Genomic DNA, 21,032 nt, shown 5'->3' with positions numbered 1-21,032 from the left:
GCCATCACTATCTTCTCCCGATTTCGTCTTCCACTGGTACTTGCTTTGTTCTTAATCAAAGTTCGTTGTTACTTATCTTTTTTGGCCAGTGTATCTTTAGGATCTTTTGTAGGCAGCTGTTGATGAATGTCTGTATTTTACTAATTGTGTTCTGTGTCATTCTCCAAGTCTCTGAACCACAAAGCAGTATTGATTTTTACATTGGAGTTAAATATCCTTATTTTTGTACATTGCTGTATCATACTTGAGCTCCAGATGTTTTTTAGCTGTAGAAATGTTCTTGCTTTTCCTATTCTTGCTCTAACATCTGCAACTGTGCCGCCGTCCTTGTCCATAATACTTCCCAAATAAGTAAAAGATTTTACTTCCCCTAGTCTGTTGTCATCTAATTTGATTGGCTCATCATTATCTGTATTCATTCTCACTATATTTGTCTTGCCCTTATGGATGTTAAATCCTACTTGTTTAGAGGTTCTTGCCAATGTTGTCTTTGTTTGCATCTGATGATGACTGTGGGATAGTAATGCCAGATCATCTGCAAAGTCAATGTCCTCTAGCTGTGTATATAGTGTCCATTGTATTCCATTTCTTCCCTCTGCTGTAGTTGTTTTCATAATCCAGTCTATTACTAGTAGAAATAGAAAAGGGGAGAGTAAACAGCCTTGCCTGACTCCGGTCTTGATTTCAAAATTGTTTGGCAAGTTGCCCTTCATGTACCACTCTGCCACTCGTCCCCACATAGCTACCTTTAACTAGATTTACCAACTTCTTGGGAATTCCGTAATGCCTCATAAGTTTCCATAGCATTTCCCTCTCCACACTGTCAAATGCCTTTTCATAGTCAACAAAATTTATATAAAGTGCTGAATTCCATTCTATAGATTGTTCTAATATTATATGAAAAGTAATGATCTGATCCACATATGATCGATTCCTTCTGAATCCAGCTTGCTGATTCCTTAGTTCAGAGTCTACTGCATTCTTCATTTTGTCCAAGATGACTCTGTTGAACACTTTACCTGGTACCGATAGTAAGGAAATCCCCTCTGTAATTAGAACAATTGCCAAGATCTCCTTTTTTAGGGAGTTTATAACTCTCCTTCCATTTTGTTGGTACTTCCTCCTCTTCCCAGATTTTACTGAAAAGCAGATATAGCAAATCTATGGTCTTATCAAGATCAGCTTTTAATGCTTCTGCTGGGATAGTGTCTGGTCCTGCTGCTTTGTTATTCTTTAGCTTCTGTATCGCCTTTCTAATCTCATCATGGTTGGGTCTATCACAGTTGATTGGTAGATTGAATTCTGCTGGGTTGATATCTGGGGGGTTTGATGGTATTGGACGATTTAGTAGTTCTTCAAAATGTTCCACCCACCTATTTAGTTGGTCTTCCCTGGTTGCAATGATGTTACCTTCTTTATCTTTGATGGGTCTTTGTGGTGTAGTATACAACCCCAATTCCAAAAAAGTTGGGACAAAGTACAAATTGTAAATAAAAACGGAATGCAATAATTTACAAATCTCAAAAACTGATATTGTATTCACAATAGAACATAGACAACATATCAAATGTTGAAAGTGAGACAATTTGAAATTTCATGACAGCAACACATCTCAAAGTTGGGACAGGGGCAATAAGAGGCTGGAAAAGTTAAACGTACAAAAAAGGAACAGCTGGAGGACCAAATTGCAACTCATTAGGTCAATTGGCAATAGGTCATTAACATGACTGGGTATAAAAAGAGCATCTTGGAGTGGCAGTGGCTCTCAGAAGTAAAGATGGGAAGAGGATCACCAATCCCCCTAATTCTGCGCCGACAAATAGTGGAGCAATATCAGAAAGGAGTTCGACAGTGTAAAATTGCAAAGAGTTTGAACATATCATCTACAGTGCATACTATCAAAAGATTCAGAGAATCTGGAGGAATCTCTGTGCGTAAGGGTCAAGGCCAGAAAACCATACTGGGTGCCCATGATCTTCAGGCCCTTAGATGGCACTGCATCACATACAGGCATGCTTCTGTATTGGAAATCACAAAATGGGCTCAGGAATATTTCCAGAGAACATTATCTGTGAACACAATTCACCGTGCCATCTGCCATTGCCAGCTAAAACTCTATAGTTCAAAGAAGAAGCCGTATCTAAACATGATCCAGAATCACAGGCATCTTCTCTGGGCCAAGGCTCATTTAAAATGGACTGTGGAAAAATGGAAAACTGTTCTGTGGTCAGACGAATCAAAATTTAAAGTTCTTTATGGAAATCAGGGACGCCATGTCATTCGGACTAAAGAGGAGAAGGACGACCCAAGTTGTTATCAGCGCTCAGTTCAGAAGCCTGCATCTCTGATGGTATGGGGTTGCATTAGTGCGTGTGGCATGAGCAGCTTACACATCTGGAAAGACACCATCAATGCTGAAAGGTATATCCAGGTTCTAGAGCAACATATGCGCCCATCCAGACGACGTCTCTTTCAGGGAAGACCTTGCATTTTCCAACATGACAATGCCAAACCACATACTGCATCAATTACAGCATCATGGCTGCGTAGAAGAAGGGCCTAGGTACTGAACTGGCCAGCCTGCAGTCAAGATCTTTCACCCATAGAAAACATTTGCCGCATCATAAAACGGAAGATACGACAAAAAAGACCCAAGACAGTTGAGCAACTAGAATCCTACATTAGACAAGAATGGGTTAACATTCCTATCCCTAAACTTGAGCAACTTGTCTCCTCAGTCTCCAGACATTTACAGACTGTTGTAAAGAGAAAAGGAGATGTCTCACAGTGGTAAACATGGCCTTGTCCCAACTTTTTTGAGATTTGTTATCATGAAATTTAAAATCACCTAATTTTTCTCTTTAAATTATATTTTCTCAGTTTAAACACTTGATATGTCATCTACAGTATGTTCTATTCTGAATAAAATATGGAATTTTGAAACTTCCACATCATTGCATTCTGTTTTTATTTACAATTTGTAGTTTGTCCCAACTTTTTTGGTATCGGGGTTGTATTTTCCTGACGTCTTTTTGGTGGTACCGTAGAGTTGCCTTAAATTTCCACTTCTTGCTGCTTCTTCTGCTAGCCTATCTATGTATTTCCTTCTGTCAGCCTTTCATTCTTTCTTTACCTCTCTACTGGCTATTGAGTACTGTTCTTGTGCCCTTGTTTTTGAGGCTCTTGTCCTACTATTCATAAGTAAAGCTTTCTTTTCTCTCCTTACTTTGATCTTTTGCATGGTTTCCTTAGATATCCATTCTTTGTGTTTTCTTGTAACCCAGTACTTCCTGACATGTTGATGTAAAGGTGTCTCTTATACCCTGCCACTGTTTGTTAATGTCTATTTCCTCATCTAACATTTCCTGGAGGTCATCAAATTTGTTGGAAAGTTTCAATCTGTACTCTTTTTTTTTTTTTTTTTTGTATCTTTGTTTCTCTTAGCAAATCCATGTTATACTTTTGCGTGCTTCCTGATGTCTCCCTCTGAGTATTCCTTAACTTTAGTTTTACTCTGGCAGTTAGCAGATGGTGGTCAGAAGCAATATCCGCTCCTCTTTTCACTCTTGCATCTTGTAGTGATCATCTAAACGTTTTGCTAATGCATAATGGTTTATTTGGTTTCCTGTTACCTGATCCGGTGATATCCATGTTGCTTTATGAATCCGTTTATGGGGAAAGATACTCCCTCCAATAACAAGCTTGTTTAATGCGCAAGAGTCTATAAACATTTCTTCATTTTCATTTATCTTTTCGATTCCCTGTGTCCCCATTACCTCTTCATATCCAATGTTGTCTGCTCCAATCTTTGCATTAAAGTCTCCCATCATGATCGTAATATCTTTTTCTGAGTACTTATCTAAAATATTTTGAAGCCTATCATAGAACTCATTCTTGCGCTCAATCTCACTATCATTTGTTGGTGCATAGCACTGTATAACATTCATTTTTGCTTCTCTAGCCATTTCTGTGCCTTTCTTGCTCCTCATGGTTTTTCTCTCGTTTTTTTTTTTTTTTTTTCTTGTCCATGACTTTTGCACTAGCGTTTTTCTGGTTCTTGGGTTTTTGCACTAAGGGTTATTTCTGGTTCATGGTTTATTACACGAAGGGTCTTTTCTTGTTTTTTTTTTTTTTGTGCTAGCATTTTTGTCTTTGCCTGTCTCATGTTTTTGTCGGGTTGTTTGTTCTCATTTTGCCCAGACTATTTTTGCTGTTTGTTTTTCGTCCTGTTTGTTTATCTTTTGCCACACCCTTTTTTCCCTGGATTAAATCATCTTATTTATTGGATTACTGTCTGTGTTGTGTTTTTGGATCCTAACTTCATCATACCTCCACCAGCCCTAACATAATCAAAAGTTGGACACACCTACTCAGTCATAGGTTTTTCTGCATTTTGACTATTTTCTACATTGTAGAACAATAATGAAGACATCCAAACTATGAAATAATATGAGGAACATGCTTGGAATTATGTGGAAAACAAAGTGTTTAAAAATGTTTCATATTTTAGATTCTTCTAATTAGTTACTGTTTACCTTGAAAAATGGTATGAAAACCACGACCAACAAAAAAATCCTGTGATTGGAGGGTCTGTAGGTGAAACACCTTGTTGAGAGAAATCGGAGAAAAATATTCTTCAAAGACATCACTTTTTTTTCCTCATTGTGATTGTGCATGATTTTATACATTGTGCCACATGACTTGCTGTTTGGATAACTGCATAAATGAGCAGGTGTAGAGGTGTTCCTAGTGGTTGCTGGCTTGATTTACAATTATTGCATGCAAGGGATATGCAACCAAATACTAAGTGTTAATTACTTTACTTTAAGACTCTGTTCCAATATTTTTGCTCACCTAATAATTGGGTGGTCTGCCATTAAAGATGCCATGTTGTAAGTTCTTTAACACATCTAGATGAAAATATCAGGAAATGGAAGCTGAAGTTCTGATCCATCATCATTCATATTACCAAAAAAAAGACACACCTTGCCATTCCAATACTTTCAGAGGGCACTATGTGTATATATCTGTGGTTTTTCCTTTTGCTGCTCTGTCATGACCTTTAATCTTATTAATCTGCTCTTTATTCTTTATAAAGGGAAATGATGGATTGCCAGGACAGACGGGAGAGCCAGGTCCACAGGTAAGTATTAATATATACCTCAGAGTTTTTTTTACATTCATTGATTTTGCAAGTGAAATGAGACATTTACCAAACACACAAGGGGAAATGGCCCTTTTCAAATGCTCTGCAATGTTTCAGAATTTTAGGCACCACAAATTGCATATTATAGCATTGCATAGGAAGGGGGGGAGGACATTGATCATACAGTAGATTTCCACATGTATCAGGGAAATGTCGTAAGAACAGGTTTGGGATTGAGCTTTATTGTATTTTCATTCACAAAGCTTTTCTACTTTTTTTGTAATTATTGATTTTTTTTTTTTTTAGTGTGTTTGGTTGAAAAACAAATATATAGACAGTTTTTGGATGGATATAATGAAATGATATGCAGTTTCTTTCTCAAGTGAATTTACCTTACTGGAAAGATAACTGTGTTTATGCTGTTTCATATACTAACCCCATTTCCAGAAAAGTTGGGATATTTTACAAAATGCAATAAAAACAAAACTTTGTGTTTTTGTTAATTCACATGAACATTTATTTGTAGTTTGTAAATGTAAATGAAGTTAGAATTTGATGTCTACAAAACACACTCAAAAAAAAAAAAAGTGGGACAGAGCCAAAATATGACTGACAAGTTTATAGGATATTCAAATGATGCCATTTTGGAAAATTCCACAATAAGCAGGTTATTGGTTAACATGATTGGGTATAAAAGGAACATGCACCAAAGGCTTAGTCTTTGCAAGCAAGGATGGGTCATGGCTCACTCCTTTTTTTTTTTTTTGCCTAAATTCATGAGAGAATTGTTAATCAATTTAAAAAGAACATTTCTCAATACAAGATTTTCAGTATTCCAAAATCTGCAGTACATAATACTGTGAAAAGATTCAGGGAATTTGGAGACATCCCAGTGTGTAAAGGGTAAGGTCAGAAACCACTGTTGAATGTGCATGACCTTCAAGCCCTCAGGTGGCACTGCCTGGGAAAGTGTCATGCTAATTTGACAAATATAACCACATAGGCTCAGGAGTACTTTGGTAAACCATTTTCACTTAAAACAGTCTGCTGCTGCGTCCATAAATACAACCTGACAGTGTATTACACAAAGAGGAGATCATTCATCAATTCTATGTAGAAACGCCACCAATTACTCTGGGCCCATACTCCTCTCTGATGGACTGAAAAACAGTGGAAATGTGCTGTGGCCAGACAAGTCAACATTTCAACTTGTTTTCGAGAAAACCGGATGTCCAGTTCTCCATGCCAAAGGTGAACATGACTGTCCAGTTTATCAGAGAAAGGTGTGCAAGCCAGCATCTGTGATGGTATGGGGGTGCATCAGTGCCCATAGCATGGGTCAGTTGCATGTTTGTAATGGCACCATTGATATATTGGGACATGTATTGGGATTTTAGAGAGACATATATTCATAATAATCTCTTTCTGGGAAGTCCATGCTTATTTCAGCAGGACAATGCCAGACCTCATTCTGTACAGGCTACAAAAGTGTGGTTTTGTAGACAGAGTGCATGTGCTTGACTGGCTTGCTGCCAGTCCAGGTCTGTCTCCTATGAGGAATGTATGGAGCATCATGAAGAGGAGTATCAGATGATGGTGACCATGGACTGTTGAGCAACTGAAGTCTTGTATCAAGCAACAATTGACAAAAATTCCAATTGCAAAACTGCAACAATTAGTATCCTCGGTTCCCATATGATTAAAGTCTTATTAAAGGAATGATGTAATACAATGGTAATAATGCCTCGGTCCCAATTTTGAGTGTGTTGCAGGCATCATATTCTAACTTAATTTACAAAATACAATTAAGTTGGTCAATAAAACTATTGACAATCTTTTCTTTGTGTTTTTGTGGGACAAATAAAGGTTTGCATGAATTAACATCGTAGGGTTTTTTATGCATTTTGGAAAATATCCCAACTTTTCTGGAAATGGTGTTAGTGAAAATAATAGTTAAACTGTATTCCTTTTTTAGTGTGATTGTGTTCATGATATGTGGTATGACCAGGGTTGTCCAACAAGACAAAGACAAAAGCAGTCCAGTGGACAAAAGGTATTATACCTGTTGAAAGCAGCTGCAAAAACAAAAGCAGCCCAGTGGACAAAAAGTATTGAAAACTATTGATTATCAACCAAGCACCTAAAATGCTTTCCTGTTTTTCCACAGCATGTCGTAAATATGCAACTTATGAAAAAGTAAAAGAATAATAAAAAAGACAAGCAATTTAACAGCATCCCAATTCTGAAGGAAAATTGAACATCTAACAATATTGACTATACTTCCAAAGCATTTACAGACAAAATCTTGTGCAAACTGGTCACTGCTAATTGTCTGGAATTTTGTATGTCAAATTCAGTGTGTAATTATTTCCACCTACCAGTTCTTCACCCTTTGTGCTTCTTTCATGCTTCTCTCTGAAATGTATATGTACAAAGGAGAAAAGGGAACTTTGTGAATCATCAAACACTGTGCTTAAACTGCTTATGAATTATCAGATCTGATTGGTGAGAAGTGAGCATTATTTTCATAAAGCAGAAAGGCAATTACTAAAAAATCAACTGCCCAAACCAAGCCCCTCCCCCACAACCACACACACACACACACACACACACACCTCAGCACCATTTTTTCATCCAACAGCACAGTCTTTTGTATGTTATTGCATGCATGTTTCTCTACATAGCACAATATCTGAGGTTGGTTTTTCAACAGATGTGGCAAATGTCATAATCACTTCTGCATGCCTTTTAAAACTGATCTACTCACAGGGCAAAGAAGGACTGCCAGGTCCTGCAGGACTTCAAGGTTTTCCAGGAGATAAGGCAAGTGAAAACACTGCCATCACTTCTTCATATTAATAAACTTCTTTGAAATACAAGCCACAACCAAGAAAACAGAGTTGTGCACACACGTTTTATAAAATAGAAGAAATTAAAGTTTTGTTTGGATACATATTTGTATAGTCTTCTGATGTGAGAATTCATGCTAATAGTGAGCAAGATCTGTGTGGTCTACGTAGTTGCGGGGATGCGGGTGTGTCAAGCCTGGCTTATACTTCTGTATCTTTGCCTCCTGAGCTCACAAGCTACCTAAATCAAGTTCAAAGTTTTTGTCATATGCATAGTAAGGACATGTCCACTTGCACAATGAAATTCTTAGTCTGCTGTCCACCATGAATGCCAATTACAAAAATAAATAGGCAGAAGAAGTAATACAAAGTAAGGCAACATAGTGCAAAAATGAAAGCAAAAGCAACAAAAACACCCAGTGTAGTACAAAAAAGTTAAATGTAGTGAAAAATAGGTAGTGTTAATACAAAAATAAGGCACTGATCAGATGTAGCAGCAGAAGGGCAGTAATGTGCGAATCTGCAAACAATATAACCAGATGTAAACAGTCAAGGGAACAGCAGCAAAATGGCAGTAATGTGCAAATATGTGCAAACAATGTAATCAGATGTAAACAGTCAAGGAACAGCAGCAAAAAGGGCAGTAATGTGCAAACAGATGTAAACAGTCAAGGACAGTTTACAGGGAGGTAATCCATGGTTATAGATGCCTGTCAGCTGTTCAGGAGGCTGATAGCAGTAGGAAAGAAAGAGTTCTTTAGTCTGACAGTCTTGTATTTCAGACTTCTGTACCTCCGGCCTGAGGATAGGAGTGTGAACAGTCCGTGCTGGGGGTGGGTGGGGTCTTTTGAGGATGGAGGCAGCTCTCCTGTGGACTCTGCGGTGGTAGATGCTCTGCAGAGAGGGCAGTGGAGTTTTGGTGATCCTCTCAGCGGTCTTCACCACCCTTTGCAGGTGTTTGCAGTCCATTGCTGTAGTACTGCCATACCACACAGTAATGCAGTTGGTCACGATGCTCTCAATCACACAGCTGTAGAAGTTGCTGAGGATCTTGGGTGACATACCAAACTTCTTCAACCTCCTCAGAAAGTACAGCCACTGTTCAGCCTTCCTAACCAGCTGTGCGGTGTTAAGTGTCCATGTGAGGTCCTCACTGATGTGAACACCCAGGTATTTGAAGCTGCTCACCCTCTCCACCTCAAGCTCCCGGATGAACAGTGGCCGATGAGGTCTCCTCTCCTTCCTCATGTCCACTATCATCTCCTTTGTCTTGTCCGTGTTGAGGGTGAGGTTGTCCTCACACCATGACACCAGACTGGCCACCTCCCTTCTGTAGGCAGTTTCATCACTGTCAGTGATGCGTCCTATCACTGCGGTGTCATCCGCGAACTTCAGGATGATGTCCTTGTGGGAGGCGACAGAGTCATGGGTGAACAGAGTATAGAGGATGGGGCTGAGGACACATCCCTGTGGGGTGCCAATGTTTGTGATGATGCTGGATGAAGTCCTATTACCAATCCTGACAGTCTGGGGCCTGGCAGTCAAGAAGTTGATGAGCCAGTCACAGAGGGTGGGGTGCAAACCAAGTGTGGACAGTTTATGGATGAGTTTGTGGAGGATGTCCAGGTTGAAGGCAGAGCTGTAGTCAACAAAAAACATCCTGATGCAAGAGTCTTTGTTTTCCAGGTGGGAGAGGGCATAATGGAGGGCAGCAGCGATGGCATCTGAGGTGGACCTGTTGGGCCTGTAGGCATAGTGCAGGGAGTCCAGGGTTTCCGGTATGCTGTTCTGAATGTGGACCAGTACCACTCTATCAAAGCACTTTGAGATGATTGGAGTGAGTGTTATCAGCCTGTAATCATTCAGGCAGGCAGGTGGGCTCTTCTTGGGAAGAGGGACGATGATTATGGTCTTGAAGCAGGAGGGAGCGGTGCTCTGGCTGAAGGAAAGGTTGAAGATGGTGGTGAAAACATCAGCCAGCACATACTCTGAGGGCCCGCCCAGGGATGTTGTCTGGTCTTGCTGCCTTTCTCAGAGCTTTGTGTACTTGGCCTGATGAGACTGTTGGTGGGGGGAGGGGGGTTGGGTGGTCCAGGTGTGTGTGTGTGTGTGTTCCTCCTCTCTGCTGTAGCTGATGGTCTCAAAGTGGGTGTAGAAGGTGTTGAGGTAATATGGCAGGCTGTCTATGGAGCTGGTGGTGGTCCTGTAGTCTGTGATGTGCTGCAGGCCTTGCCACATTCGCCTGGGGTCAGCAGTAGAATAGAAGCTGTCCAGCTTTTCTCTGTACTGCCTCTTGGCTGCTATAATGGCTTTCCTCAGTCCATACTTCACTGCTTTGTACTCCATCTCATTGCCTGATCTAAGTGCAAGAGAGCGACACCTGTACACCGCTACCCAGTGTTGTACCTGACTGTTTACCCAGGGCTTTTGGTTGGGGAACTTCCTGATCTGTATGGTGGGCATGATGTTGCAGACACATGTGTTGATGTACCCAGTCACATACTCAGCATAGTCCTGTATACTGACAGAAGTGTCCTCCAAAGTGGCTGCAGCTTTAAACACATCCCAGTCTGTCTGAGCAAAACAGTCCTGAAGGGTGCCCTCAGTCTCTGGGCTCCAGGGTTTGACTTGTTTGGTGACAGGGTTTGTTTGTTTTAGTCTTTGTCTGTAGGCTGGATACAGGAACAAAGAGAGGTGGTCTGAGTGTCCGAAGTGGGGGCGGGGTGCGGCCCTGTATGCACCGTGTATGTTGCTGTAAACATGGTCCAGTGTGTTCTTATCACGGGTGGGGATGTCCATGTGTTGGTAATATTTAGGGAATACAGTCCATAAATTGCACTGATTAAAGTCACCAGCGATGATTAAAAACAACGTCGGGATGAGCCGTCTCTAACACTCTGATGTCATCATGGAGTTTGCTGAGTGCTGCTGTGGAGTTAGCTCGCAGGGGGATGTAAACAGCAGCCAAAAACACAGCAGTGATTTCCCTTGGTAGATAATAGGGGTGGAATTTCAGCAATAACAGCTCCACATCTGGCGAACAGTGCTTATAAACAGTCTGTATAGCTTCACACCAAGAGTTGTTAATAAACACACACACACCTCCCCCTTTAGCCTTACCGGAGGCTGCAGTCTGGTCTCCTCGGTGTACAGAGTGAGTCTGTAGCTGAATGGCGCATTCTGGGGTTTTGTCTAAGAGCCAGGTCTCAGTGAAAATTGGAGTGCAGCACTCTTATTTCCCGCTAAGCTGTGATTCTGGCTCTTAATTCGTCCAGTTTGTTTTCCAGAGGCCGCATGTTGGCTACCAGGAGGCTGGGTAGCGGTGGTCAGCTCGCGCAAGCTTTTAGCCTAGCATGGAGCCCCCCCGCCTCGCTTGCATCACCATCTCCGGAGCACTCTCCTGGGGTCAGCATGCTCATTCGGGCCCGGTGCTTCAGGGCCTTCCTGGGGCTGCGGGAGTGAACAATGAGTTGTAGCTCCGGTGCTATAAAGCCAGTAAATTCCAAATGGCTGTGTGTGTTAGCAGTGTCCACCAATGCTTGTTTGTTATATGTTAGCAGTGCATGACATTTGTGCACAGCAGAAAAAAACGGAAAATGTACAAAAAACAAGAAAAAGCTGGCATTCAAGAGCAGAGAGAGCAAACACATCTCCCTCGAGGGGCACCATGACGTAGATCATGGCACCCCACATGGAGATGTGATCACATTATTTTATGTTGGATTTTTTACAGAAAACTACAATCATGACATTGTATTATTGTGAATATGTGACCCCTCACCGAATCCAGGGACACATGTCAGCCCAAACGAATCCGAGATAATCGCAAAAAAAGCATTTATTTTCGAAATTTGTGATTTTTTTTTCCATCATGTGCAAGTTGAGATCTTGAAGAATGCAATCAGTATTTCAGAAAATAGATTGTTTTGTTGGAAAAGCATACATTTTTTGTTGCAAATTGTCTCATTTTTGTCAGGACTGTAGCCTGCTGGGGGGTGTGGGTAAATTACCATATGGGCCATTCACATGATGATTTAAGTCTTTTTTTTTTTTTTTTTCCGCGAATCAGCTGTATGATCCAAGTTGAGCGCATGGCTACTTAACTGCATACAGGCGTGTGATTTTCACTATGGAATGAGTTACTAAACAGAGCGCAGAGGAGCCCCGCGAAGCAAACAGACACTCGGTATTTACATCGGAGATCACCATTTCTAGCAAAAAAACCCGCAACCTCGTTTTCCAGATTGAATGGAATACTTGAATGATTGGATGATACACGGACCGTTCTAGGACTACATTATTCCATCGGAGGCATTGGTGTGTGCAAGGCGCCGTTTCTCTTTCTGATGGGGTAAGTTTATTAATCTAAGGCTGTGTGATTATTTTTGCATGTAACGGAGAGTGTTGTGGTTTGGTTAAGCCTAGGTCACAACCGGGCGTACGATTTTTTTGGCTGTGTGATTTTTGCCGTTTCCCAAATTGCTGCGTTTTTTTTTTGTTCACGGAGAAAGACGCGCGTTGGCCCCAAGTTTGTCTTGCAACCTGAAAAAACCGTAAGCGCCCGTAGAGTTTGTTTGACATGACAAAGAACCTCTGCGGCCGGTCTGAGGCTCGAAAATCAGCACATCACACGCGCGCTCTTGTGCGTTTCACACGCGTGCTCTCCGTGTGTTTCTTGTGTTTTTTGCGTGTAGACCGGCTGTAGGAGCACATACGGCCGGTTGTGACTGAGGCTTTACATGAAACTAGTGTTGTTAGTTGTGTCATCATCATGCTATCTTTCTTTCTTACGGTGTGAGTAATTTTTCAACCACAAAACGTTAAAGTATACTTTAGGACTTATTTTTGTACTTCATAATTGTTTTGGGCATACTTTGCATGGAAGGAAAATTGACGTGGTGATCTTTGTTTACATGAAAGTAGCATCGTGCTAGCTCATAGGGGGTAGGGCTTTCCTTAATGTCATGCAGATGAGCACCATTATGTGCCCGCCCTACACCCAGAGTAGCTGAGATGGAAAACTTTTGAGGGCAATTTTCTCCCTTTTCTGTTTTAAGAAGTATACACTTTCAAAAGGCCACACATTCTTCAAATATTGTCACATCTCCACATGGAAGGCATCATTGGAAAGCTTAGAAACTGTACCTTCTGAATCTGTCAATAACTCAAAATGCCCCCGGGCCGACATGTGTCCCTGGATTCTGTGATCTGCCACATATAAAGTGTGTTGATTACTACTAGCTGTAGATCCTTATAATGGCCACTTTAATCCTGTAGGATTGTGTCAGTCCTGCGTGCCTTGGCATGTGCACCTGAAGGCGTGCCTCGGGCTGCACATGCACCAAACGAGCTCCAGCACGCGTGCCGTGAACAAGGCGCACCTGTCCTCAATCAGTGAACTAAGTGTTGGGCTATTTAAGGACTGCGTTGATGCTAAGACATTGCAAAGTATTACGCCATGTTCAGTGTGCATTACCGAGCCTTGTTTTCTGTGTTTGTGGTTTTCCTGGTTTCTTGACTCCTGTTCCTAGTTCTCATCCTCATTTCACCTACGACATCCAGTTTGCACCTCGATTGACCCTTTGCCTGTTTTCTCGTTTATGACCTTGCCTGCCGATTTGGACTGTTTGCTTTTGTGTGTGTTTTATGCACTCTATGTATAGATTGCACAGTATTATAATAAACACATCTGCACATACATCTGCCTCTCTCATGCATGTGACAGAATACTTCACCCAAAATGGATGTACTGGAAATGTTTCAATACGCGATCCCACGCTGATTCTGGGTTTCCCTGCCCCTGCCACTCACCTCGTATTTTCGTCTGAAGACGGGATAGATCACCCTATAGGTTCAAGCTACAGTGCGATCTCCTCTTCTACTTGAACCTCCAAGAGCCTGACCCACCCGAACCCATCTAGGTAAGCTTTGTACTGACATTCATTGCTGGACGAGCATGCAGATGGGTGGACTATCTGACTCGGGTTGAACACCCCTGCCTTCATAACTCTCAGACTTTCTTTGCCATGCTAAAGTTTATTTTTGAATCCTTAGTAAGGGAGGAACACCGTGAAAATTTTTGGGGATGGGCAGTCATACCAGAGGCTGACCCAGCTGAGCAGGCTGGCATTCCAGAGCTGAGGAGGCTGGCGTTCCTGTGGTCAACGCAGTCAAGGAGGCTGTTGCTCTAGAGCTCTTCCTAAAGGCAACCATTCCAATGGCCGACTCAGATGAGGAGGCTATCGCTCCAGCGCTCTCCCTAGTGGAGGAAGTAGATACAGTAGAGGAGGCTGCCTCTTTTGAGCATATTTCTCAGCCAGATCCAGCACCTGTTCCTGTTCCCGTGCCAGCACCTGTTCCTGTGCCAGCACCTGTTCCTTTTCCAGCGCCTGCTCCCAAGCCAGAGGTGGAGACAGAATCGGCGCCAGCCCCTCCTGAGCCAGAGGTGGAGCCAGTGTCTGCTCCAGTGCCAGGGCCCGCGTCGGGGCCCGCTCCAGTGCCAGGGCCCGCGTCGGGGCCCGCTCCAGTGCCAGGGCCCGCGTCGGGGCCCGCTCCAGTGCCAGGGCCCGCGTCGGGGCCCGCTCCAGTGCCAGGGCCCGCGTCGGGGCCCGCTCCAGTGCCAGTGCCCGCGTCGGGGCCCGCTCCAGTGCCAGGGCCCGCTCCAGTGCCAGGGCCCGCGTCGGGGCCCGCTCCAGTGCCAGGGCCTGCGTCGGGGCCCGCTCCAGTGCCAGGGCCCGCGTCGGGGCCCGCTCCAGTGCCAGGGCCCGCGTCAGGGCCCGCTCCAGTGCCAGGGCCCGCGTCGGGGCCCGCTCCAGTGCCAAAGCCAGTGCCTGCATCTACTCCAGAGCCAGCATCAGAGCCCTCTATGAAGCCTGACCCCAGTCCAGAGCCCGAGTCTGTGCCCGAGCCGTCTCCAGAGCCCGAGCCGTCTCCTGAGCTGTCTTTAGAACCAGAGCCCAAATCCAGTCCAGAGTCCACATCGTCTTCAGAGCCCGAGTCCAGTCCAGAGTCCACATCAAGTCCCAAGGTCACGCCTACTCCTAGCCACGAACTCAAGCCATGTCCAGAGCCTGAGCCCGAACCCCCACTGGGGCCAAATATTATGGATTTTTGCTCCCGGAGGGAGCTCTTTGGGAGGGGGTTCTGTCAGTCCTGTGCACCTTGGCGCGTGCACCTGAAGGCATGCCTCGGGCTGCGCGTGCGCCAAACGAGCTCCAGCATGCGCACCGTGAACAAGGCACACCTGTTCTCAATCAGTGAACTAAGTGTTGGGCTATTTAAGGACTGTGCTGATGCTAAGACATTGCGAAATATTACGCCACGTTCAGTGCGCATTACCGAGCCTTGTTTCCCATGTTTGTGGTTTTCCTGGTTTCTCGATTCCTGTTCCTAGGAGAAATCCTTGTTTCGTCTACGACAGCCTGTTTGCACCTTGATTGACACTTTGCCCGTTTTCTCGTTTATGACCTTGCCTGCTGATTTGGGCTGTTTGCTTTTGTGTGTGTTTTATGCACTCTATATGTATAGATCGCACAGTATTATAATAAACACTTCTGCACATACATCCACCTCTCTCACGCATCTGACAGATTGCACATTTTATGTTCTCTTTCTTGTCACAGACTCCAAATCAAGACATAATGCAGGCCACAGCAACACAATAAATGAAAAATTATGCATCATTCTAGAATTGTTGATGTAAACATGAGTTACACTGAAATGTTTTAATACAAAAGCCACTCATACTGCTAAATATAGACAAGGGAAAATGCTTCAGAATTCTTTCAGTGAAAATTCATTTGGTTTATAATTGGTCACACAAGGTTTCTTTTTTTTCCTCATCACTTTTCAAAACAAAGGTATGCCCATGTTATCTTCTATTAATTTTTTTCCTGCAGTGAAACACAGAGGTGGTCAGACTCTTTTATGTAATTCAGTAAATTCTGGTGTAATTCATGCAACACTCCCCCTGAGAAGACACACTTATGCAAGTATGATGACTTCACCCTGTGCAAGCATCTGCACACTGATGATGTCCTGATGTACTCACAGATAAATACTTCCAGAAGTATAAATCAGTCCTCATCATCTTTCACTACCTATTCACAGTAATGAACATGCAGAAACTTACATGAGTGGAAAGGATCCTTGCAAGTTCTGTGGGGCAGTTGAATGACTGGATCATTGTTGGAGCAGGAGCCTGATTAATGAGTCTTTTCTTTCTTAATTTGCAGGGTTTAGTAGGGGAGCCAGGAGCACCAGGGAGAGATGGAAATAAAGGACAGAAGGTAGTCTATAATCTGAGCCTGATTTGAGCACTCCAACAGCGCAGAATGCCAGATACTAAGAGACAGCCTGTATGCTTAAACTGAGCATACTTGTACAAATTGCATTAAAGAATGAGTTCAAGAGTTCAAGTCTTCACTGCTCTAAAGAGCAATTCCTGATCAACCATTCTGAGTTTTATTTTATTTATTTATTTTTTTGCAGATTATTTTCTGTATACAGATGGGTGACACATGAAAGGGAAAAAAACAATCACTTATGCTGTGGGGCATTTTGATTTGCACAATTAATTGTAAATCAATAGTAATCACTTTGACCCTATGATGAAACATTTCCATCCTGATGGGGTTTCTTCCAGGATGAAATATGCCCCCATCCACAGGACATGAGGACTCACTGAATGGTTTGATAAGTATGAAAATGATGTTGCCAATATGCTGTAACCTTCATAGTCCCCAGATCTCAAACCAGTTGAATACTTATGGGGATTTATTTTTGTCTGTGTTAGCTAATGCTGTCTACCATGACCACCATCAAAACAAGTGAAGGCATATATTTTGGAAGAATTGTTCCAGGAATCTACAGTGGCATGCAAAAGTTTGGGCACCCTTGCTGAAAATGTCTGTTTCTGTGAATAGTTAAGTGAGCAGAAAATGAACTAATTACCAAAAGGCATAAGGGTAAAGATGACACATTTCTTTAATATTTTCCGCAAGATTACATTTTTATTTCCATCATTTACAGGTGTAAAATACCAAAAAATGAAAAGGACCTGAAGCAAAAGTTTGGGCACCTGGTATGGTCAGTACTTAGTAACACCCCCTTTGGCAAGTATCACAACTTGTAGACACTTTTTGTAGCCAGCTAATAATCTTTCAGTTCTTACCTGGGGGATTTTAGTGCATTTGTCCTTGCAAAAGGCTTCCAGTTCTACAAGTTTCTTGGGCTGTCTTGCATGCACTGCTCTTTTGAGATCTATCCACAGATTTTCAATAATGATTAGGTCAGGGGACTGTGAGGGCCATGGCAAAACCTTCAGCTTGTGCCTCTTGAGGTACTCCATTGTAGATTTTGAGGTGTGTTTTGGATCATCATCTTATTGTAGGACCCATAATCTTTTTAACTTCAACTTTTTTTTTTTACATATGGTGTGATGTTTGCTTCCAGAGTTTGCTGGTATTTATTCAAATCCATGCTTCCCTCGACCATTGAAATGTGCCCTGTGCCACTGGCTGCAACACAACCCCAAAGCATGATCGATCCACACCCATGCTTAAGAGTTGGAGAGGTGTTCTTTTCCTGGAATTTGGCGCCCTTTTTTCTCCAAACGTACCTTTGCACATTGTGGCCAAAAAGTTTTATTTTGATTTCATCAGTCCATAGGACTTGTTTCCAAAATGCATCAGGCTTGCTTCGATGTTCGTTTGCAAACTTCAGACACTGAATTTTGTGGCTCGGACACAGGAAAGGTTTTCTTCTGATGACTCTCTCATGAAGGTCATATTAAGTGTCACTGAGAACAGTGCACCACCAATATATTTTAATTGAGAACAGTGCACCACCACTCCAGGGTCTGCTAAATCTTTCTGAAGGTCTTTTTCAGTCAAACAAGGGTTTTTATTTGCCTTTCTAGCAGTCCAATGAGCAGTTATTTCAGAAAGTTTTCTTCATCTTCCAGACCTCACCTTGATCTCCACTGTTTCTGTTAACTGCCATTTCTTAATAACATTACGATCCGAGGTAACAGCTACCTGAAAACACTTTGCTATGTTCTTGTAGCCTTTTCCTGCTTTGTGAGCATCAATTACTTTATTATTCAGAATGCTAGGGAGTTGCTTAGAGGAGCCCATGGCTGTTGATTTTAGGGACAAGTTTGAGGAGTCAGAGAATTTATACAGCTTTGAAATCTGCATCATCTGACCTTTCCTAACAAAGAATTTGAACAAGCCACAGCTCAATAAGCCAATTAAGGTTTGGAACCTTGGTAAAAGTTACCTGAGAACTCAAATGTATTAGGGTGCATGATGTTCCTTTTCTTTTTTCACTCTCCAATTGTACAAAACAAAAATAATACACAAATCTTGCATAAAATGCTGGAAAGAAATGTCTTTATGCCTTTTGGTGATCAGTTCATCTTCTGCTCACTAAACTATTCACAGTAACAGACATTTTCAGCAAGAGTGCCCAAACTTGCATGCCACTGTATGTGGAATCTATTCCAATGCTCACTGAAACTTTTCTGCAGATGGTAGTGGCCCTACACCTTAAGAAAACACTTAAGACATTTTGTCCTTTAATTTCTCACCTGTCTGTGTATTGTGAAAACAAAATATGGACACTCGATCTTCTTTTACATATTGACAACCCCCTGCCCCATGCATGCAAATTCAGACCTCAGGAGTCAGACTCACTATTGATGTATATTCTACAGTGTCTTGCAAAAGTGTTTGCCTGTTTTGTTGCATTGCAAGATGGAATAACAATTGATTTTTTTTTTTTTTTGGGGGGGGGGTTAGCACCATTTGATTTACACAATATGCCTATTCTTCTAAAGGTGAAAATTGTTGTTTTATTGTGACACAAACAATAATTAAGATGAAAAAACACAAATCTGGAGTGTGCATAGGCATCCCCCCCAAGTCAATACTTTGTACAGCCACCTTTTGCTGCAATTACAGCTACAAGTCTCTTGGGGTATGTCTCTATTAGCTTAGAATATCTAGCCACTGGGATTTTTGCCCATTCCTCAAGGCAAAACTGCTCCAAATCCTTCAAGTCAGATGGATTGAGTTGATGTACAGCAATCTTCAAGTTGTGCCACAGATTCTCAGTTGGATTGAGCTCTGGGCTTTGACTAGGCAATTCCAAGACATTTAAATGTTTCACTTTAAACCATTCCAGTGTAGCTTTAGCAGCATGTTTTGGGTCATTGTCCTGCTGGAATGTGAACCTTTGTCCCAGTCTCAAACCTCTGGCTGACTCAAACAGGTTTTCCTCCAGAATTGCCCTGTATTTAGTGCCATCCATCTTTCCTTCAGTCCTGACCAGCTTTCCTGTTGCTGCAGATGAAAAATATCCCCACAGCATGATGCTGCCACCACCATGCTTTACTGTAGGAATGATGTACTCAGGGTGTTGGGTTTGTGCCACATATGGCATTTCCCATGATGACCAAAATGATCAAATTTAGTCTAATTTGACCAGATAATCTTCTTCCATGTGTTTGGGGAGTCTGACACATGCTGTTGGGCAAACACCAAATGTGTTTTCTTAAGCAATGATGTTTTTTCTGGCCACTTTTCCATAAAGCCCCACTCTGTGGAATGTACAGTGTTACTGTGGACAGATACGCCCATCTCCATTGTGGATCTTTCCAGCTTCTTCAGGGTTATCTTTGTTTTAATTGCATCTCTGTGAGTTTTGGTGGGTGGCATTCTCTTGTCAGGTTTGTAGTGGTGCCATATTCTTTCCATTTTGCTATAATGGATTTCATAGTGCTCCCTGGGATATTCAAAGTTTGGGATTTTTTTTTTTTTTTTTACAACAACCCTGATCTATACCTCTCCACAGCTTTGTCTCTGACCTGTTTGGAGTGCTCCTTAGTTTGCATGTTGCTTGCTTAGTTGTGTTGCAGAGTCAGGGTCCTTCCAGAACAGGTTGATTTATACAGACATCATGCAACAGATCATGTGACACTTTGGTTGCACACAGGTGGATCTTAATCAACTAATTATGTGACTTAAGTTTAATGTTTGGACCAGCTCTTATTTAGGGGTTTCATACAAAAGGGGGTGAATACCTATGTACACTCCAGATTTCTGGGGGGGGGGATCATCTTAATTATTGTTTGTCACAATAAAACAATTTTGACCATTAAAATGGTAGGCATGTTATGTAAATCAAATGGTGCTAACCCTCCAAAAATTAATTTTAATTCCATCTTGTAATTCAACAAAATAGGACAAACACCAAGGGGGATGAATAATTTTGCAAGACACTGTATCTACCCTCCTTTTTTGAAGGCTCATATAGCACTATTTTTTGAAGGATCACATAGATCAGGTTTAAATAATGCATGCCATCCCTTAAGCAGGTGGCAAGGAACATGTCTATTTGACTCAAACAAGTTTTGTAACTGTCATTGCACTAGCAGATTTTGACACCTCCTGTTCCTCCACTCTGCCCATGTCAATTTAAGCTCTTTACAAACCCAGGAAATTACTAAATGGTGATAAATGTGTTTATGTATCAAGGCATATTACATTTCTTAAATATACTGTGTGTGTGTGTAGGGTGATGCTGGTGGAATCCCAGGGCCACAAGGCCCACCAGGTCCCAAGGGTGAGCCTGGAGTTGGAGCACTTGGTTATAATGTAAGTCATAGTTGCTACACTGCTCTGTTCATACTTTGAGAGACCACTCCTCTCTTTCAGTCAAATCTCAGATTTATAATTTATGTTGCAGATTTCAGTAATGTATTACAGAATAATACATATTCACTGAGAACATTTGTTTTTGACAAGCAAAACAGTGCATTTGGTAATGAACTCAATATATGACTGTAACAATCCCTGATGTGGGTGGAGTACAGAAGCACGGCAGGCAGGAGTTGATGTGTACACACACACGCACGCGCACACACTATTTTACTTGTTTTAGCTTTTCAGCTTCACTCACTCAGTCATGCATGCAACACAGACATGTGTTGTGGTTGGGAGAGCTCCCCTCTTTCTGCTCTCTCCTTCCTTTTC

At 42.2% G+C, this 21,032-nt stretch overlaps 1 protein-coding gene across 1 annotated transcript in view; it reads left to right on the top strand.

Moving 5' to 3' along the window:
- Window positions 1-21,032, top strand: part of LOC132882507 (collagen alpha-1(XIX) chain) — a 740,050-nt gene that overhangs the window by 557,508 nt on the left and 161,510 nt on the right. Inside the window, exons 24-27 of the mRNA XM_060915622.1 lie at window positions 5,099-5,143; window positions 7,916-7,969; window positions 16,230-16,283; window positions 20,574-20,654. Of these exons, the coding sequence (XP_060771605.1) occupies window positions 5,099-5,143; window positions 7,916-7,969; window positions 16,230-16,283; window positions 20,574-20,654 (234 nt within the window). The remainder of the gene's footprint in view (window positions 1-5,098; window positions 5,144-7,915; window positions 7,970-16,229; window positions 16,284-20,573; window positions 20,655-21,032) is intronic.

The sequence above is a fragment of the Neoarius graeffei genome, chromosome 3 (assembly GCF_027579695.1).
Source record: "Neoarius graeffei isolate fNeoGra1 chromosome 3, fNeoGra1.pri, whole genome shotgun sequence".
NCBI classification, from domain to species: Eukaryota; Metazoa; Chordata; class Actinopteri; order Siluriformes; family Ariidae; genus Neoarius; species Neoarius graeffei.
This window is presented reverse-complemented; position numbering and strand designations above follow the sequence as displayed.